General features: G+C 41.9%; 2 protein-coding genes across 4 annotated transcripts; both read left to right on the top strand.

Moving 5' to 3' along the window:
- The first annotated feature begins 504 nt into the window (after window positions 1-504).
- Window positions 505-6,307, top strand: LOC133883256 (110 kDa U5 small nuclear ribonucleoprotein component CLO-like). The gene is made up of 10 exons (XM_062322529.1): window positions 505-1,419; window positions 2,644-2,712; window positions 2,795-3,988; window positions 4,078-4,176; window positions 4,280-4,438; window positions 4,700-4,785; window positions 4,879-5,077; window positions 5,203-5,313; window positions 5,404-5,610; window positions 5,735-6,307. Exons 1-10 carry the CDS (start codon window positions 658-660, stop codon window positions 5,831-5,833), a joined length of 2,985 nt encoding a protein of 994 aa, XP_062178513.1. The 5' UTR covers window positions 505-657; the 3' UTR covers window positions 5,834-6,307.
- A 382-nt stretch (window positions 6,308-6,689) lies between these two features.
- On the top strand, window positions 6,690-16,632 carry LOC133883639 (uncharacterized). Of its 3 annotated transcripts, XM_062323013.1 has the most exons (16): window positions 6,690-7,066; window positions 9,009-9,616; window positions 10,048-10,729; window positions 10,862-11,061; window positions 11,140-11,211; window positions 12,492-12,563; window positions 12,672-12,706; window positions 12,783-12,870; window positions 12,960-13,088; window positions 13,569-13,760; window positions 13,847-13,926; window positions 14,627-14,699; window positions 14,768-14,869; window positions 15,171-15,282; window positions 16,011-16,095; window positions 16,176-16,632. In XM_062323013.1, exons 1-16 carry the CDS (start codon window positions 6,763-6,765, stop codon window positions 16,354-16,356), a joined length of 3,015 nt encoding a protein of 1,004 aa, XP_062178997.1. In that variant the 5' UTR covers window positions 6,690-6,762; the 3' UTR covers window positions 16,357-16,632. The 3 variants fall into 3 exon arrangements, 2 of the variants coding, with proteins under 2 accessions (XP_062178997.1, XP_062178996.1); XR_009902927.1 differs by having other exon boundaries at window positions 10,048-11,061; window positions 15,171-15,221; window positions 16,176-16,319; XM_062323012.1 differs by having other exon boundaries at window positions 10,048-11,061.
- The last annotated feature ends 3,643 nt before the right edge of the window (window positions 16,633-20,275 follow it).

The raw sequence follows: 20,275 nt of genomic DNA, 5'->3' as shown, positions 1-20,275 counted from the left end.
TTCCTTCTTTCTTCTTCCTTCTTTCTTAATCCTCTCCCTTTTTCTCTCTTTGCCCTTCTCTTTCTCTCGGAATCGACTGATCAAGCGAATGATTTTTTCAACACAGAGATGACCGACATCAGAGATAAGAGGCGAGAGCGCATGAGCAAACACTGGAATGTAGTTTCCACATATTTTCGTACAACTGTACAGCGAATTTTTTTTTGCACAATCATTCCACGAAAACGTTTTCGCACTTACAAATTTCAAAAACTTCTATTTTCACTTCACCAATCTGCGAGAATCTATTTTTCAGAATTCAATATGCGAAATCTAGCGAAAATCTACTTTTCAGAGTTCAATGTGCGAAATCTAGATTTTGCACAATGAACTCGCGACAGTGGGTTTCCATTTGTAAATTTTCGAATTTGTGCAATATATTTGAAATTTCCGTAAAAAATAACATTTGATTTTTTTTCCGAAATCGCGCAATATCGCGAGATATCTCGGGTTTTCGCCGCTGGCTCCCGTTCACTTCGGGACTTGCCCTCTCCCGCAAATCTCAAACCTTCCCTCCCCTTCCGGCGCCCAAAACCCTAGCCCTCGCCCCCAGGCCTCGCCGCCGCCGCCGCCGCCACCGCCACCGCCACCGCCACCGCCACCGCCACCGCCACCGCCATGGACGACAGCCTCTACGACGAGTTCGGTAACTACATCGGACCGGAGCTCGCCGACTCCGACGCCGATGACTCCGACGCCGCCGGCTCCCCGTCCCCCTCCGCGTCCCGCTCGCCGTCCCCTTCCGCGCGGTCCCTGTCAGGCTCCCCCTCCCGCCCCGTGGCCCTCATGGACGTCGACGACGACGAGGACGCCGACCCGTCCCAGCAGGCCGTGGTGCTCGCCGAGGACAAGAAGTACTACCCCACCGCCGAGGAGGTGTACGGCCCGGGCGTAGAGGCTCTCGTCATGGACGAGGACGAGCAACCGCTCGAGATGCCCATCGTTGCGCCGCCCCGCGTCGTGAAGTTTGAGGTCGGCACCCGCGCCGGGGCCACATCCACCTACGCCTCCACTGACTTCCTCCTCGGCCTCGCGGGTAACCCCGCGCTGGTGCGCAACGTGGCCCTCGTCGGCCACCTGCAGCACGGGAAGACGGTGTTCATGGACATGCTCGTGGAGCAGACGCACGAGGTGGACACGTTCGACTCCGAGGGGGAGCGGCACGTGAGGTTCACCGACACACGGGTTGACGAGCAGGAGCGGCAGGTCTCCATCAAGGCCGTGCCCATGTCCCTCGTTCTCGAAGGGGGAAATGGCAAGTCGTACCTGTGCAATATCATGGACACGCCGGGGCATGTCAATTTCTCCGATGAGATGACCGCCGCGCTGCGGCTTGCGGATGGGGCCGTGCTTGTTGTTGATGCTGCTGAGGGTGTGATGGTAATGTACTGGTCCTATGACTTCATATCTGTCTGTTTGCTATAGTGATGGATTATGCTGGAATTACTAGTCATACATATTTTAGAGAAAAAGGTTAGGGTGGTGTCAAAATGCACTGATCTGTATGTGGGGTATGATTTGCTGATTCGCTCAACCCGATTCACTTTAACAAAGATTCTCTTACAATACCTTCGCCATTACATTGTCACCCCCACCCCCACCCACACCATATGTAGTGTGCTCCATTTTGATTGGAAAAGAACAAAGCATATCTTTTAGTGTTACAACAACTGCTACAAACATATCACTTCCCATTTAGGCATTGTAAATGAGCAACGGATAACATTGCTGAAGTAATTAAATAGGGGGCCTGTCTGCTGGCATATACCAAAAGGATTAATCAACCACAGATCAAGTCAGATAGCAAATAGGCCACTTTACTCTCCACGATTTTGAGTCAGATTAGTAAATGGTGATACCTTGCTTGCCAGATTTGTGTACCTCAGTTTGGCAGAGGACATAGAGTGGGATTCCTATGATTAGCTGGGTTTACTTTGGTGGAGGATCTCAGTGCATTTGAGGATTCTGGGGCATTGAGCATGTATGATTATTACATGGTTTCTCTTGAATTATAGGAAATTTAATTTTGTCATTTAAAATGGTCAACCTATTGAGTGTTGTGTCTCGGCCCATGTGGTCTTAAGTCTTGAAAGTTGTATCATACTTCATTTAAGTTACAACTACGCAGTGATGGGTTTAACAACCAAATCATTTTGTAGGAACATTGTGCTACAATTATTTCTCCTGTTATCCTGTGTAAAACGGATCTCATGCTTAAGCTGCCAGCCTGCAATATGCAATAGAGCCTGAGTCTTTAAGTTGATCGTGCAGAGTTCTCAGCCAAGTAGGGCAGAAGTTGTGTGTCTGCATGCGGATCAACATTTGCAGAATTTGAAGTACTAAAATAACATAAATCAATGATTTTTTTGTACAGCAGATTTCAAATTTAGTTACTTTGGGAAAAAAGGTAGCTCGTGCTGCTCATGTTTATAGTGAGGACATGAGGTGCGAATTACAAGGGGTTATTTCGGAAGACATGTAAGAATGTTACAAATTAATGTTTGTGCACTGTGGCTTGGCTTTATATGCATTTTAGAGTGTTTTTCTTTCCTTTTAGGTAAATGCAAAGTGTTTTGTTATTTACTTACCTCCATTGATGGCTAGGTAAACACTGAGAGGGCAATTCGTCATGCAATCCAAGAAAGACTTCCCATTGTTGTTGTGATTAACAAGGTACATGTTCGTTATCCCTTTATATAATATGTTCCAGTAGCAAGTTGAAGTTGAAGTTTGCTCTTACTGTGTGTTATTACAGGTTGACAGATTGATAACAGAGCTAAAGCTGCCCCCAAATGATGCATATTTCAAGCTGCGGCATACACTGGAGGCGATCAATGATCTTATCTCATCGTGTTCTACTACAGTAGGTGGGACTCAACTGGTGGATCCTGCTGCTGGAAATGTCTGTTTTGCAAGTGGTTCTGCTGGCTGGTCTTTTACCTTACAGTCCTTTGCACATCTTTATTTAAAGATTCATGGGGTTCAATTTGATCATGAGAAGTTTGCATCTCGTCTATGGGGGGACTTGTATTTTCACCCTGATTCTAGAACCTTCAAAAAGAAGCCACCAAAGGAAGGAGCTAATAGATCATTTGTGGAATTTATCCTTGAGCCTTTGTACAAAATTTATAGTCTAGTTGTTGGCGAGCAAAAGATAAATGTTGAATCAAAGCTTGCTGAATTAGGCGTCACCCTGAGCAATGCGGCTTATAAGCTTAATGTTAGGCCTTTGCTGAGACTAGCTTGTCGCTCAATTTTTGGCACTGCTACTGGGTTTACTGACATGCTGGTGAAACACATTCCCTCTGTGAAGGATGCTGCTGCAAGGAAAATAGACCACATATACACTGGTCCGCAAGATTCCTCTGTTGTGGATGCTATGAAAAAATGCGATCCTCTTGGGCCCCTTATGGTTAATGTTACAAAGCTATATCCCAAGTCTGATTGCAGTGTCTTTGATGCCTTTGGACGAATTTATAGTGGCACAATACAGACTGGACAGACTGTGAGGGTCCTTGGAGAGGGCTATTCTCCTGATGATGAAGAGGATATGACTGTCAAAGAGGTGACCAAATTGTGGGTTTATCAGGCACGGTATCGTGTTCCAATTAGTAAAGCCCCTGCTGGTTCTTGGGTTCTTATTGAAGGTGTAGATGCGTCGATCATGAAAACTGCTACTATATGTCCTATGAACATGGATGAAGATGTGTACATATTTAGACCTCTACGCTTCAATACCTTGTCCGTTGTAAAAATAGCGGCTGAGCCTCTTAACCCAAGTGAGCTCCCTAAGATGGTGGAAGGTCTCCGTAAAATCAGCAAAAGCTATCCTCTTGCTATTACTAAGGTAGAAGAGTCTGGGGAACACACTATACTTGGGACTGGTGAGCTATATCTGGACTCTATAATGAAGGACCTCAGAGAGCTTTATTCGGAGGTAGAAGTGAAGGTATGAACAATGAGCTTACTATATTTTTCCTTCTTTTTTGTTCTTTTGCAAACAAGATTCATTTACACTGTTGCCTTGTTGGCACACAGGTTGCAGATCCAGTCGTGACATTTTGTGAAACGGTTGTTGATACTTCTTCAATGAAATGTTTTGCTGAAACACCTAACAAGAGGAACAAAATTACTATGGTCAGCTTTTCTGAGTGCACTCTTTGTATTTAGTGTTGACATTTCCTGCGCAAATCTTTTTTATATAAATTTGAGCCTTTTGTTTTTGTAACTTGAAATGCAGGTTGCTGAACCACTAGAGAAGGGCTTGGCAGAAGATATTGAGAATGGTCTTGTTAGCCTTGATTCAAGGCAGAAAGAAATCACTGATTTCTTTCGCCAACGCTACCAGTGGGATGTCCTTGCGGCAAGGTCAATATGGGCTTTTGGACCTGACAAGCAGGTAAGAAGCCATAGACTGCTTGCTGATCTGTCATGGACTCATTGTCTATCAACCTTGACCGCTCTATTCTTTTTCACTTGTTTCTGGATATGCATGAACCCTTTGCCTGCTGATTTACAGGCAAACTTAGTTGATAGTTTTGCAATTAATGTTGACTTCTCCTATTCCATGAATTTTCCATGAATCATCAGCTTTGTCGTTTCGTTGGCACTATGTTTTCCATCAATTTTATGTACTGAATGCATCTTACTTGACATACAGGGTCCTAACATTCTGCTAGACGACACACTTTCAGTAGAGGTTGATAAAAACTTGCTCAATGCAGTCAAAGATTCAATTGTTCAAGGGTAGGGCACCACGATTTTTAGTTAATTCAATGTCCCTTTGTAATCTTTGTCACTACCCCTTTTTAACCACATTATTTATTGCCCTGTACACAGATTTCAGTGGGGTGCTAGAGAAGGTCCTTTGTGTGATGAACCAATTAGGAATGTGAAGTTCAAGATCTTAAATGCAAACATAGCTCCAGAGCCATTGCACCGTGGTGGTGGTCAGATAATTCCCACGGCACGTCGGGTTGTCTATTCTGCATTCCTAATGGCTAATCCTCGCCTTATGGAGCCTGTCTATTACGTTGAGGTTAGTCATTGTGCTTCTCAATATCCACAGGCGCATGCATGCACACTATTTGGTTTCTGTTTTGCTGCTTCAAATATATTCGAATTTGTTGGCCAGAATGATGATCTTATGCATGCACTTGGCAGATCCAGACCCCAATTGACTGTGTCTCTGCTATTTATACGGTGCTATCCCGACGACGTGGACATGTAACAGCTGATGTACCTAAGCCAGGCACTCCAATCTACATTGTTAAGGTAACAAACATAAGAATCTATATTTAGCCTTCTTTCACCTTCTGGAAAATCTGAGACTCTTACTGATAGTATTGTTTCTGCCTTTGTCAGGCATTTTTACCTGTCATAGAGTCTTTTGGATTCGAGACAGACCTCAGATACCATACACAGGGACAAGCATTTTGTCTGTCAATATTTGATCACTGGGCTATCGTTCCTGGAGATCCTTTAGACAAGAGCATTGTCCTCCGGCCTCTGGAACCGGCACCTATGCAGCACCTTGCTCGTGAGTTCATGGTAAAGACCAGGCGGAGGAAGGTAAGAGATATAGCTGATTAAAGAGCAAGTGTTCAATTCGATCCTCAGTTTTTATCACATAGTAATATCCTCATTACCGTTAAACTAGCCATAGCATTAACTGTATGCACCATCATATTTTCAGGGCATGAGTGAGGATGTGAGCATCAATAAGTTCTTCGACGAGGCCATGATGAACGAGCTGGCTCAACAGGCTGCTGATCTCCATTTGCAAATGATGTAGTCCAAAATCGAGATGAGATGTGTTTGGTTGACCAAGCTGGCACTTGAGAAGATGCAAATGATCCTTGGCCTTTTGTTACACCGCAGATGGGGGAAGCTAGAATCACCCGAGTCTCTTCCAGTTACAATGGCAATCGCACCGCTATATGCTGTCATTTGCCCATCCCTGTTGCGCTTGGATCGCAGATTTTTATTGTCGGATATCCTGTAGCAAATGATTATCGTAGGATTGAGTACCATCTGCGCGATCATGTATGTACTATTTCTGTAGCATCTACATCATGTATGTGCTGATATTAATTTTTACCGTCTTAACGCTGAGCGGCTACGTCATCTTCGGGAAAGTAGAGTTGGTGATCGAGTAACATTTTACTGGTTTGATCCCTTTCCTTTTTGCTTCGTTTCTTGAAGTTCCGACAAATGTATTAGTGAAACGGTTTGAAGTTCATTAATTTATCGTACACTTATCGTAAAAGATATTGTTGTGCTGCGTGTGCATTATTAGGGCACGCTTGGCAGAGCTTTTCAGCTTCAAGGTAATTCTTGGAGTTGGATGTTTTTAACTTTAGGAATTTGTGAAGCTAGTATTGTGAATACATTGAAGATATTTGAGTAAATCATTTTGTTTTTATTTTAAATTAGAAATAAAGATTTAAACTATTTATTTAAATCTACAATCTCAGAAACACGACGGATACCGCCAAGTTCAGGATAAAGTAAAAATCCTTTAGTTTCGGCCCATCCAAATTAACAAATGGGCTCTCACTTCTCCAGCCCAACTTACTAATCGAGTCACTCCACCTGGAGATAAGAGACTGAAAAAAAATTCCCTCCAAAAAACCGCATCGGCTGGCCACCATCTGCGCCTTCCCCAGGATTTCAAACGCAAAACCCTAGCTCGCGTTCACATTTGTCCTAGGCCACACCTCTATGGACGTCGACGGCGGCCGCCTCCCGTCGCCGGCGACGGAGGAGGAGACGGTCGCGCGAAGGCGCTCCCGCCGCGTGAGCTTCGCGGATACCACCGCGATTCGCGTGTTCGACCGCGACGAGGACTTCGAGACGCCCCCCGAGGAGCGCTCCGCGTCCCCTTCCCCCGGGAGGTCCTCGGCGGAGCGGGAGGACGGGGACGATACGGAGGACGAGGAGTTCCCGCGGCCCCCGGTTTTCTTCCCGAGGGAGGTCGACTCGTCGTCCCCCGGCAGCGGCGCCGGATCCATCGCTTCCAATGACGGTGAAGCCCTCCTTCCTTTGTTTAGAACACGAATTCTCTGTGAATTAGACCGTTTGATTTCATCACAGTAGGATTAGGTTGTTTGTTCGAATGCTACTTCTGATGCTCAGGTTGTTGCATTTGTGAATCAATTATGTTAGCTTAGCTTCTCGGAGGTTCCTTATTTCTCATTAATTGATCGATCCAAATGTTGATGTCAGATGTCAGTGGTGGAGCGTGACTTCAAATGAAGAGTGGGGCAATTGACCCAGGACTGTACACATTTGCACAAATAAAATGCTATATTACAAAGAAGTATCGGCACAATTTATAATCATGGAAGCATTAGAGAATGATTATATACATAATCGGGTCACAAAAGTATTATCCTATCAAATTTTAGATATGATCTCTAAGACCAAAGGAATTCTACCAAAATACAAGTATACCACCAGTTCACTGTAGAGACTAACACTAATCAGAGGTCTGCATAACCCCAAAGTCCAAACTGAAAGATAGTACCCCACGAGTCTTGATTCTTCCGTTGTAAGAAACTAAATCTATTTCTCAATTGCTTGACTTACATGGTGGCATGGCGCTACTTGAAGCTCAGCCACTTGATACTGCAAATTTTGGACCTACAGCTTGAGCACTTGATGTCATTGCGTCACGCTGCAGCAGGAAAATGGGGGAAGGAAACTGAGAGAATGTTGGGGGATCCGATTGGGTTGGCTATGGAGAGGAGTAGAAGCTGTGAGCTAATGATCTACCATGCTTTGATGCTTCCTTGAGTGTGCTCTTGACCTAAAAATGGTGGAGACATTGCTGTTAGGGAAGAACAAGAAAAGGGCTGGCAGGAAGGATGGATTTGTGCTGCTGGTTGCCTGGCTGTTGTAGTGCTAATCATACGCAGGTCTTGAGATGGGCCAACCTGCCAAGAGTCGATAGTGAGCCTGCAGGCAGCAGAGAAGGCGTATACCCGGATCTTCATTTTTTGTTTTTGTTTTGGGAAGGGGGCACAGCCCCAGCAGCGCTTCAGTCCGGTCAGATGTGCCATGTCGCATGTTTATTGATTTTATGTAGTACGCAAATTCACTGTTCTGACTGCTGAATACAGATGCAAATAGAGGTCTTTAATGTACATTTTGTTTGAACAATACATTAAGCAAGCAGATATTCGTGGGAGTGTTTGCTCAGTAAGATCTTTAAACCATGCATTGTTGATGGATTTGAAGTTGGTGGTGGTTTCGCTCTTTTTTTTCTTTTACCAAGATTAGTTACAGTGAATTACAATTTGCCCCATAAAGATGCCATGGTTCACAAACCCCATATAAAGCATGCTGTGCCACTTAATCCCAACTTTAACTCTAATCCCCCTCAAAGCCCTCTTCCACTGGTTTTAATTTTCTTGGTGGTAGATTATGGCATGATTTGAAATTTTCCTTGCCGTACTTAGGGTCCTGTGGGTGCGGTTTAGGGGCAACTGGGGTATTGGTGTCACCATTCTTGACAAAACTTGTGAAAACTTCAAATATTTGCATTATCATGCAAGATTGATATGTCTTATTTTTGTTGTGTTTTGTATATATGATGCCAGATGGCTGATCAGACTTGGATTTTGTGTTTTTGTAAGCATGATCATGGTCCGATCAGGTGGGAAGATAGCTTGAGGGGGGTTTAGAGCTAAGGGTGTGCAAAGTGAAACAATTTTGCAGCTTACTATGGGGTTAAGTGGCACAACATACTTTTTTAACGTGATTGGCACAACATATTTTATATGGGTTTTTTTCTGAAATAATGGCACCTTTATGTGGGGCAAAGTGTAATTCACTCTAGAAGTTATAACATTGCCCACGCCTCTAGTGTGATCCTTCCGTTTTTTCTTAGTTATATGTTAACCACAATGCCATATTACTTCGTGGAAAAGCATTCTATTTTCTCACTATGCCCATTCTCAGGACAGATGAGAACTTCTTTGGACCTGTATCATCAAGCTTTATTCAATCAGGAAGACCATCAGATTCTGGAATATCAGAGGATGACAACCATGATATAACTTTAGATTCCAAGACATTCTCTTTGCATTTTCGCAATATTGCTCCCCCAGATGACTGTACAACCAACTCAGCTGGAAGTCTAAGGACACCTAATACAACATCTAAGGGACTCCTAGAGGAACTGAATGTATCTGAGCCTGGAAGAAAATCGAGTAGTGGCCGGGATGCATTAACTGACATGAGTTTGCTGACTGGTAACCCCAGAAGTTATGATTATAGTAAGCTGTCACCTACGTTGAACAGTGTAATGCAGAAGATAAAACAGGTCCAGCAAACAAAGTCTCCTAAGACTGGTTTTGCTGATGTAACTCCTGATTGTGTTTTAAATTTGGCTACATCTGAGAAAGAACACATGGAAGAGAATTCATGCATTGGCAATGGTATATCTTCTGATGAGCTGGGCGCTGTTAATACTATCGAAGAGCACATTTATGTGAGAAATCCAGTCCCAACCAGCACTGATCCAATTCAAGAAGATAATGAGATGATAATTGATGATTATGAGAAATCTCAGGTTTGTTCTTTGATCCTTTTCTACCTGTTCTTTTAAGCAAAGCAGCACATGTATAATATTGCCAATTTTGATATAATTTTGGTCTGAAACTTTCTACATGCCATTTAGCTATCCATTAGTTAGAACTTAGAAGTAACTGGAAAATCTAGACAATTCTCAATATATTGATGTTCCAAAAAATGAAATGTTCGACTGGCATGTGGTAAGGATTCTAGGGCGACTTATATTTGCAATCTAAGGGAGTAACATTCTTCATAGCCGTAGTCAAGGACCATCTCACAGTTGCATTGTCGAATGCCAGGACAGCTTATGTCTTTGAGTAGGTTTTCCTTACTCTGTGCCTTGTTTCTCATAGTTTTATTATCATCTGGTTATTTCATTTATTGGACATCCGTTGCTTATCTGTTTCTCGTAATTGAGCTATTTTGCAGGAGAACTGCAAGCATGACCACAAGGTTGTAGACCCTGGTGTCAATAATACTGTAGAACCTCCTGCAAAGTTCTCTCCATATAAATCCTTTACGAGTAATGTTGACTTGCAACCCCATCTCTTGCATCAATCATCGTCAAAAGATCATCTGTCTGGATCAAATGGCAGCAGAAGTGCCTCCTCCATCAGTAATGTTGACTTGGAACCCCATCTCCTGGATCAACCATTGTCAAAGGATCAAATACCTGGAACAAATCATATTACAGAAGCTTCCCAATTGCCCACTGCTGCTCCTGCCTTTTCTCTGAAGGATGCTGAGCAGCTGCACCAACAAAATGAGGTGATGGATACAGAAATTGTTGTACATACTCCGAGAACTGTAGGTCAGCCGCTGCAAGTTCCACAAGGCTCTATATCCTCCCTACGCGCAAAAAGACAGAAACTCTTCTGTTCTACTCCTATATCCAGTAGTAAATTGGCAAGCCAGGAGGCTTGTTCTTTGGGTAGCGAGTTTGTTGAACATGGCAAGAGAATTTCTGCTCTGGAGAATGTACTGAAGATCAGGAAGCTTCAAGAATCACCTGCAGCTTCCTGGTTACCATTGGTCAAGAGGAATGAACTTGGTCTTCAAGCAAATGACATATTCAGCAACGCTGAAGATCACAATCAGCTGAAGAGAACCGGTGAGTCTTTTATTCTAGGCGCTCCTCCTGGACAGAGGCTAAATGAGGCCACTAAGATTCAGAATACATCACGTGATGTCCTTACTTTGGATAGCCAACCTAGTCGTGAATGCAATTCTCTTCTGGATTTAGATGGTGGTGGAAGAAAGAGAAGTGTTGAAGAAAATGGTCATGCTGTGCAAGAGCAGCCTGAGGAAACAGCTAAGGCAGCCAGAAGCCCTAGAAACTCAGGAAAACAGCTTACTTGTGTATCTCAGTCTTCTTGTATGGTTGAAGAAAAACAGAGTGATGCTCATGATAATGGGAAGTCAGTAAATGTTGACTGGAACAAGGTAAAAGTTACCAGTTCAAACTATATTTGAACTCTGAATCTTAATGTATCAAAATCAGGACTGTTTTCTTTTCGACAGGTTGTGTGTATCATCTCAAATGCCACGGAGCAAGTTTTCTCAGCATCTATAAATAAGCTTAGTTTACAACAGGTATAGGTTTTACCTTGCCTAACCTACCTCTACTTGTTTGGAACGAAAAGGCTTTGTTGTTGTATACCTTTGCCCTGTCACTGTAGTAAACATGTTTAAAAAAAAAAAAATCATTTACAAGTCCTCGGAAACTCTTAGAGTTACAATACTTACTACTGAGATAAGCCTAGTTTGAAAATTATGCTTCAACATTTGCCATATTGAAGGGTTTGCGTTACATGGACATGCAATATTTCTCACAGCTACTGTTGTATCTTGTAAACTGAATTGCAAACTTATTTTCAATTTTTCATTGGTAGATGAACTGAAAAAGAGTAAATTTCAGAGAAATATACTTATGTGGTCTGAATTATCGTACAAATAATTTTTAACCCATATCCAAAACTGCACAAACTTTACCCATACTATCACGAACTACACTTTGTATCTATCAACATTAGTTTGGACGCCAACTAACATCCCAGACCCACAATTAAGACAGGTGGAGCTCACATACTAATGGCGTCTTACGTCTGGGCCCAAGATGTCAGTTGATGCCCAAGCTAACCGTGTTAGCTAAAAAGTGCAGTTTTGTGATAATATGGACAAAAGTTATTTAGCTTTGTGAAATATGCTCCCAAAATCATGTATTGCGATAATTAGACATACACGTAGTTAGCTAAAGAGTAATTTGTTTTTGGCTTTTTTTTTTGTCTTGGATGATTTATGGTGCCAACTTCACTTTTTTTTGGGTGGGGGGGGGGGGGGGGGGAGGTGGGATTTTTTTTATGGCTTGAGGATGTAAAGGGCATATTGTAAATGATGTGAATCATAACTTTGATATCATTATGTTTTGAATTCTTGGGAGTCTTTACTGTAACACATGCTGTAGCATTATCTTGTAAATAATACACGGTGGTTAATCAGATGACCACCATCCCTTGCAACATTATGTGATTTACTTCCAAACACATCTATCCTCAAATTCGGAGGCTGCACATTTCTGATCATGTAGTAAACATTCAAACACTCACTGGCAGTCTGGCGCACATGTGGAGACTAGTCTGATATGGCTTGCCTATCAGGAGCTATGAGTACAGTTGCTGACTGATGTTCAGAGTCTACAGTTCTCTTAGACTTGTTCTGCGAATTGCTCTGTTCAGAAAATTTATTAATTTCTGCATATGACATATCACATATATTCAATTCAGTCTGATGATCTAGCACTCAAGGTGTTCTATAGACATGTTTACAAAATTTAGTTGTTGTACTTGATGTTACTTTCTGTTTATTTTTTGAAGCTTGATATGCTAGGCGATAAGCTGGATGAGATTCAGATGGCTAGAAAATTTAAAAGGCTTTCTTCTGCTGTGGTATGCTGTCATCTTTTAGCTGCTAATTTAACCAACATCATGTTGCCTATTCCCGTTAGGAAAGTTTCTTCTGCTTATCTAGGTTACATGTTTGTTTTCTGTACCCAGAGGATTCGAGATTGCTGTAGTGATCAGCAAAATAGGTACTATTGTTTGACTTTTGCATATCATTCGTTGCTGTCTGTGATTCTATGAGATGACATCTATTTTATGCTTCAGATTAGTGGAGGCAAGATCTCTCCATGACAAGCTTTTGTATGAAAAAGCAAAGCTGCAAATAAATAATATGAAGCTGGCTAAACTCACAGTAGGTATTTCTTCCTCTTTTTTAAAAGCCTTTAAGGCTTCTAGGTGCAGCCAGATGCTAGATTACTCCTTTCTTCCATTCTGGTGCAGAATAAGGCTCAGCTATGTCAAGTCGGAATTCAAGAGTGCTGCTTTCTGAAATCGAAGATTTCAGGTGCTGCACAAATGAAGGATGCTTCTCTTCATGCAGCAACTTCGATCAATGCCAGTGATAGACAGGTAATTATGTAATGGAAGGCTTTCTGCCTTTCTTTGTAGTGATGTGTCACATTCTTTCTTTGTAGTGATGTGTCACATTCCAAATTTTCTTGTTAGTTTCAGTAGGCTAGCCTATATATGTAGTCACCTATATACTGCACGCTGCAGACAACTAGGTGATGGATCTGATCCCCAATAATGTAGATTCCTTTTCAATTGCTGCCATGGTTTGGATCTATTACTTCCAGGCTTTGAGTAGTCGTGCTTCTTGTTGTTACTACTGCTTCTGCAGCTGTGTTGCTTATATTCTTACGACCGCCTTTTCCCATTGTTCTCATCTTTCTTTATCCTTTATTTTGGGTAAATTCTGTTGCTTCTACCATCATCTAAACTTGCATTTGACAAAATAAAGTAGGGAATGGTTTGTAAATTAATTCAGATACGTATTCACTCGCATGCAATATTCTATTTTGTGGTGATTTTATACTTGTGTTTACCCAGGAAGCGCTAGCTATTGTGACTAAAAAGAGGCTTGAACTCAACATTATTCAACAGAAGGTGGAGAACTTAAGGAGTTCCCTTGAATGTGTTTGCAATATTAAAGGTGACATTAGCAGTGATAGTGTAATGAGGTCTGCTGAAGAGCTGTTGGAGATGAGAAATCAGTGTCGCATCATCCACCAGCAAGCAGGGGTATTGGTTTATGACTTAATGTTAAATCTACTGTACATACTTCTCTCTCTATCTCTCTCTGACTTACATTTCTTTTCTTTATTCAGCTTTGGGAGCTGAATGACATAGTTAAAAGGGACAACAAGCGTGATGTCATCCTCAACTATCACAATTTGCTGTTCCAAAGGTAATCATTCTAGGAATTACCTATTATTTTGCATATTATAGCAACAATGATTCTGCAATCTACTTTAGAATGGGAAATTGCTACATCATTGGTTCTTGGTTCAAACAAACTGCTGTCTTAAAAAAAAAAAAAACTCGACCTAAAGGGAGAGACATCCCAAATGCATTGCATTAAGATCGAGAAAAGGCCACGAAAGCCGGATATAACCCGCATGCAATCGCTAAGCGACCGTGCCACGACCATGGGGAACACATTGTGAGGGGCATTTTTTTGCGAGAACCAGGATTTGAGCTCTGGTTGGCATACTTGGAGGTCTTACCACCATGCTATTCGCATGTTCTCAACTGCTGTCTTTAATTGGCTCAATTGCAGGTTGCTAGCTGTAAACTCTGGGTTGTTTCATCTGGTTTTCGTGAACCTGCATGGACTTGACATGTGCAAGAATAATGCAAAGGCCTGTTTATAATATTTCAAAACTTTCTAGTAGTCAAGTAACTCCCAATTCTCCTGTCTCTGAAAAAGAAAAAAGTGCTCCAGTTCTGCATTATCCTGGTTTCTAAGTCAAACCCTGGTCCTGGCCAGTAAAGCCTGCTGCAATTGTCGTAACTTCTGTAAATCATGATAACAAGGTGACAAATAAGTATATCTTTTCCTCATTAGTCACTGTACCTTATTTGGTTTCCTACTATCCCTTTGGCAGGATCATCTTAAACATCAGCGATATGTCTAGCATATTTGTGAATAATTCACTGAATGGAACCAAAATAGGACAGGTGAGATGAACAAAGTGTTCTCTTTCTTCTGTATGGAATAAATCTCATGACATTTTACTCTTGTTCAGACATTTCCACACTTGGATGCATCTGTGGCATTCAATTTTGTTTTTAAAGCTGAGAAGAACCACAGAGTTAGTGATTTACGGTCCTTGCAGAAGAAGACAATGGTGAGTTTATCTTTGAATTTGGAAGTTCTGAGGTGCTTTTGGATTGTTCGCTTTTGTTTTATGTAAATTTAACTTATTCATATGAAATGCCACGAGGAGCACCTTTCTTGTATGAAGTGGACATAACCCTTTTACCACATATTTGTTATATAATAGAGATAATTCCTCGTATGGTTGTCATGTGTAATCAGTTGTATCTATTTGAGCATAGTGACACTAAACATTTTAGTTTTGAAATAGCTGTCATGTGTTAGTCCTATAGCAGAGTTCTGTTTACTAACACACATCATTTATTGTGCAGGAAACAAGTTTGCTTCTGGGTAATCTTATTGATGTTCTAGAAGAAATCAAGGTTGCTAAAATTGAGTTACCGAATCTGACCTCCGCTGCTTTTGTTTTGGAGTCCCAGACATGTCTGCTCTCTATCCCTTTCCTCTTGTATCTTGAAGTACTGGTGTGCGTTTGTCATAAAACAATAATTATCAATAAATATTTCTTAACATATTATATCCCTCAGAATCTTAGGTTGGTATCCATAAAAACTGCTACAATGGGTGTCAGCACTTTTTTCTACTATTTTCAGTTCTTCATTGCATAAGCTGTTATTTGATAGGCAAAATTAGGTGGATACCATCGCAAAAGTGCCCATCAGGACCCACATGTCATCCTCACACCAATAATATTTTCTAACTTTTACGATTTTTCGGTACCTAGCAAATTGCCCCTTTGATATGTTACTTGAGGGGAGGTATGGTGTGCATTGGTTTTCAAGCAAAACTACTGTCTGCTAGTGTAGATAATGGAGATTTCTCCATGTTTTTATAGATGAAAGTACATTTGAGAACTTCATTTGATTTAGACAATGATTTCAAATTATAGTAGTATTTTGCATGTTTTAGTGATGAAACTGATAAAGGCATATCACTGATATTAGTAAAAGATAGTTATATGCTTTCAATTGTGGGTTTACTTGGAGAGCTCCAACACCCAACCTGGCTCTTATTGTAAGTTCACTGATGTTATTTTCTAAGAAGCATGAATATGGCATAACTTGCATGTCAAGTTCTATCACCAGAACGCTCTATATCCTAACTAGGTAACTGAGTAACCACTACAATATTTGCACTGTTTTACGAATTAGGTCAACTTGGCCTCCGTCTGTGCTTCATGAGTTTCAAAAGCGGCAAGAGGATTGCTTTCACCATTGACATGACAGACTTGAACCGGTTAGTTCTGTACCATCAAAGCTGCTTTTTACATTGCTCTACTATCTGCTTATCGTTAAACCTTGTTTTATTTGGAACAGCTCGGTCTATCCATCTGCGCCATCTGAGTTGCTGATCAAGGTTTGTGAAGTGCAGACAACGCTAGCACAGCCAAACATAATCGAGGCTATGGTTTCTATAAGGAACCTTCAACCGGGTCGCGCGGCGATACTAAGGCTGTGCCGGATAGTATCTCAGCTAATTCATTCTTTACCAGGCTGACCCGATTGTTGGAGTACAATATGTAAGAAGTCGTGTGGCAGTAGGCACCACCAGTGTTGGCTTTGTATGTATGTTCTTGTGCAGCCTGTGATTGTTATTTGGACCCATAAACCAGTCCTTTCCATGGAATATGCGCCGTAAATACACCTAGAAATTGATACCTTTTACTAACAGTCGAGTGGGTATGGTCTTGTAAGTGGAGTGGCATCTGCAAGCAAGTGGCTTTGGTCCCAGTAACTCTTGGTCTCTCTCAAAAACTAGGTCTTGGCAGCGGTCAGTTGGTGTTCCATGTGACTGCCGTTTTATTAAAGCATAGTGCCATTTGCATATTTTGATTGATTAAGCGAAATGCGAATTACCGGTTGGCAAGTTTCTGCTGGAAGAGTTGAGGTGGCCGAGTTGATCTAAGGCGCCGTTCACTTCTATTTATTTCATTGGGATAAGTTTTATTCTCTTTAGGAATCTTTCTTCTTTTTTTTTTGAAACAAGCTCTTGAAGAACTTCTACTATTTCCATCTCTGCTGATGCTGCAACTAACACATAAATAGTTCTTTTATCTAGCCAACCAGTTTTTGTCACATACATACGATGCTTTAATAAAACGGCCATCGTGTGGTTTCGCTCTTAGCTGTGCTGTTTTGACAAAAAAAATTCCCATTACTCGCTCTGAACTCCCCAGCTAGGACCATGCAGCTCAAAATCTTGAAACATGCCATGGCATGTACATACAAGCTGACGAAATCGGCACGTGCGCTGCGGTCGTGCGGCGAGGAGGAACACGCAAGCAAAAATCTCTTCCCCTTTCCCGTGCAGACAACGAAGAATCAGAAGAAATTAAAAAGAGAGAGGCTAATGGTATGTTTGATTCATATCTAACTTTACCATAATTAATCTTAGTTAAGTGTTGTTTGCTATAAAAATATGACGATTAAATTTTTAGTCACATAATGTATGAGTTAAGCGACTAATAAAATATAATTTACTATAACTGTAACGGTTGATCATAGATATCTAAAATTTATGACGTGATTAATCTTAAACCTGACAAAGTTAGGCGCAACCCTGCCCTACGGATATCTTATGCATGCACGTATGTACGTACGATCGTGTCACGTCACATGCCGGGCTGCTTTCCCATCTCGTGGAGGCCGACGCTGACAGAGCCGCCTAGCCCGCCGGCGATGCCGCGGTGCAGCCTACACCGGAACGACCCGGCGTGCGTCGTCGGCGAGCAGAGGCACGCCCGGGGGCTCCCCGGCAGCTGGTGATACCTCGGGGCCGTCCGCGGCGTGCACACGGCCGGCGCCTCGTGCGAGGAAGCTGAGCCGTGCTTCCCCAGCGCGGCGCCGGCGTGGACGTGGAGGGCCTTCTTCGTTTTCGACTCCGGCACCGCGATCTTCTCGATCGCCGCCGGCCTGTGCAGCTGCAGATGATCCCCCATGCCGAGCGCGCGAGCGGCGGCGACGGTCTTGGCCGGTGTCGTCGATCGATATTACCTGATCCCCATCGCACAAAAATCATCACCAAGAACCGGTGCAAAATTGCAACGAACACGTTACACCAAAATAAAATTAAAGAAAAAAAGCAGGAAGAACATGCATAAGATTTACCTGTATATGTTGAAATCAAGCAATATATGGAGTTAAACTACTACAAAGTCTATTATCCTTATTTCAACCTAAGTTAAATTACTCTATGGGGTGTTGAAATCAGTAGTAATAAATTGGACAAGGGGATTAAAGAGAGCGGTTTACCATTGCATAACCCTATTTAAAGGCAAAGGAAAACTATTTTTATCATGTACTATACTTGAAGATCAGATCCATGCATGAGCAAGACCCAGCTACTGAACTGGGGCCACTATTTTTGGGGTCAGTTTATATTTGGGTTCTGCAAAACTCACTTGTTTCGCCGAAAAAAAAATTGCATTGTGGCAAATTAATGTGTAAGTTAGATTTTTTTTTTAGATGTTGGATTGACCCAGAACTGAAGGCTGTGGTGGCTCAATGCCGATGTTTGAATCGCGCAACATTCTATGCCCTAATTGGAGAACAATAATTGAAAAACACAAGAACATGGGAAAAACTGGCTTGATGCACGGATCCCATAGAAATTAGAAACATATGAGTATGTAAACATGATTGTGTGGCTATACCATAAGAAAACCATAGAAATTTGGTATACATTGCATTCTTGCATATGCTACTGTAAGCGATGATCGGATGCTTGCAGGTTTTTCTGGAATGCACAATTCAAATTTCGTTTTGTTTCGGGTTACTAGCATATCCTACAGGTATTGATGTATCTCCTAACTGGGAAGACAATGACAGCAACACTTCTGGTTTTCTCCATGGACAACTATATTAACATGATGAATCCAGTAAACTGAATAAACTTGGCAAATATTTTAAAATGGAGTAAATGCTAATGCAGTGTTATGACTTTATGAGTCAAGGATTGTAATTCACATGTATTTACATGCGACTATGTGATATTGTCCGGCTCCCTTTTTTTTTTCTTACTCAGTCATTTTGGCTACCAATTCTCAGACCAGAGTCTATGGGCGATTAGACTTCCGGAGCGCAGAGCTGAAATGCCTCTGATAGTCTGACTGGGAATATGGCGGTCAGACTGCTGGAACCTGCGAACTCCAGAACAAAACTCGAAGGGGTATTCTCTTGTGTGTGTATGAGCTCATTGCAAAGAGAGAGTTCTTATGTGAGAGAAAGCTAGGGTTAGGGAGAAGTGATGAGAGTGTTAGACCACCAAATCCAACTACTTAAGAGTGAGATTTGTGGGAGATTTAGAGCCTCCCCTATCTTGCTGGCTCCCACCTCTTATACTTCGTCTTCATAGTGGATTGCTTGCTCACCGTCGTCCGTGGATTTTCCCAGCAAGGGGTTTCCACGTATATCTTCGTGTCTACTCTTGATTTAGTACTTTTCTTACTATATGTGTTGATTGCTCATCATCTAGCTTGCTATTGGTGCCATCTCTCAAGTTCTTATTGTATGGCTAGTTGGCATATGACGCATGATAATATTCTTTGATATGTTGATGTTTGGATCATGCGGATTGAAGGTGTAGTAAGTTAATTGCCGCAAGTGTTTGCTTGTTGATCTATTGGACAGGTTGTAGTCAAGAGATTTGAAACTTAGAGCTTTGTTCTTGTTTATGAACACAAGGTGTTCGATGAAATGCTTGCTAATTAGCCCACGCTTTTGTGCCCCTCTGGACCCACAAGTGGTATCAGAGCCGTGTTATATCAAAGGCACTTGTTTAGTTGTTGTCTTGTTTCAAAATATCAAATTTGGAAGTAAGCAGGTTTGATGACAATGGTGACTTTCGGTTATGACAAGTAAAAATACAATCTGTGTTAGCTGAAAAAGGTTTAGACAGTGCTATAGAATAAGGTGATCCAGACTTGGCAACCATTTCAAGAGATGAGATGAAGAAGATAGACAAGAAAGCATTGGCAGTGCTCTATTTGGCTCTTGAAGATAATGTGTTGAGGCAAGTTTATGAGGAGAAGTCTGCTACAGCTCTTTAGAAGAAATTGGAAGCTCTCTATTTGGACAAGTCACTCTCAAGTCATTTCTACCTCATGATGCGCTTGTTTAGGATGCGTATGCAAGAAGGCACTCCTATCAAGCAATTATATTGATGAGTTCAACAAGACGGTGCTTAATTATCAAAATACGAATAGCTATATGGACAAGGAACATTTGTCTATTTTGTTCTTGTGTTCACTCCCATATTCATATGATAGCATTAGAGACCAGATTCTTTATGGTACAGATTCTATCTCCATGGATGATGCTATTTCTATTCTTCTGTCAAAGGATTTGCTCAGAAAGACTCGCATGGAGGGTCATAGTGAAGGTGAGGGTCTTGTTGTATCACGTTGGAGGTCCATAGA

Source organism: Phragmites australis, chromosome 10 (genome assembly GCF_958298935.1).
Source record: "Phragmites australis chromosome 10, lpPhrAust1.1, whole genome shotgun sequence".
NCBI lineage: Eukaryota > Viridiplantae > Streptophyta > Magnoliopsida > Poales > Poaceae > Phragmites > Phragmites australis.
Note: the sequence above shows the minus strand (reverse complement) of the source record. Positions and strands in the feature narration are given on the sequence as shown.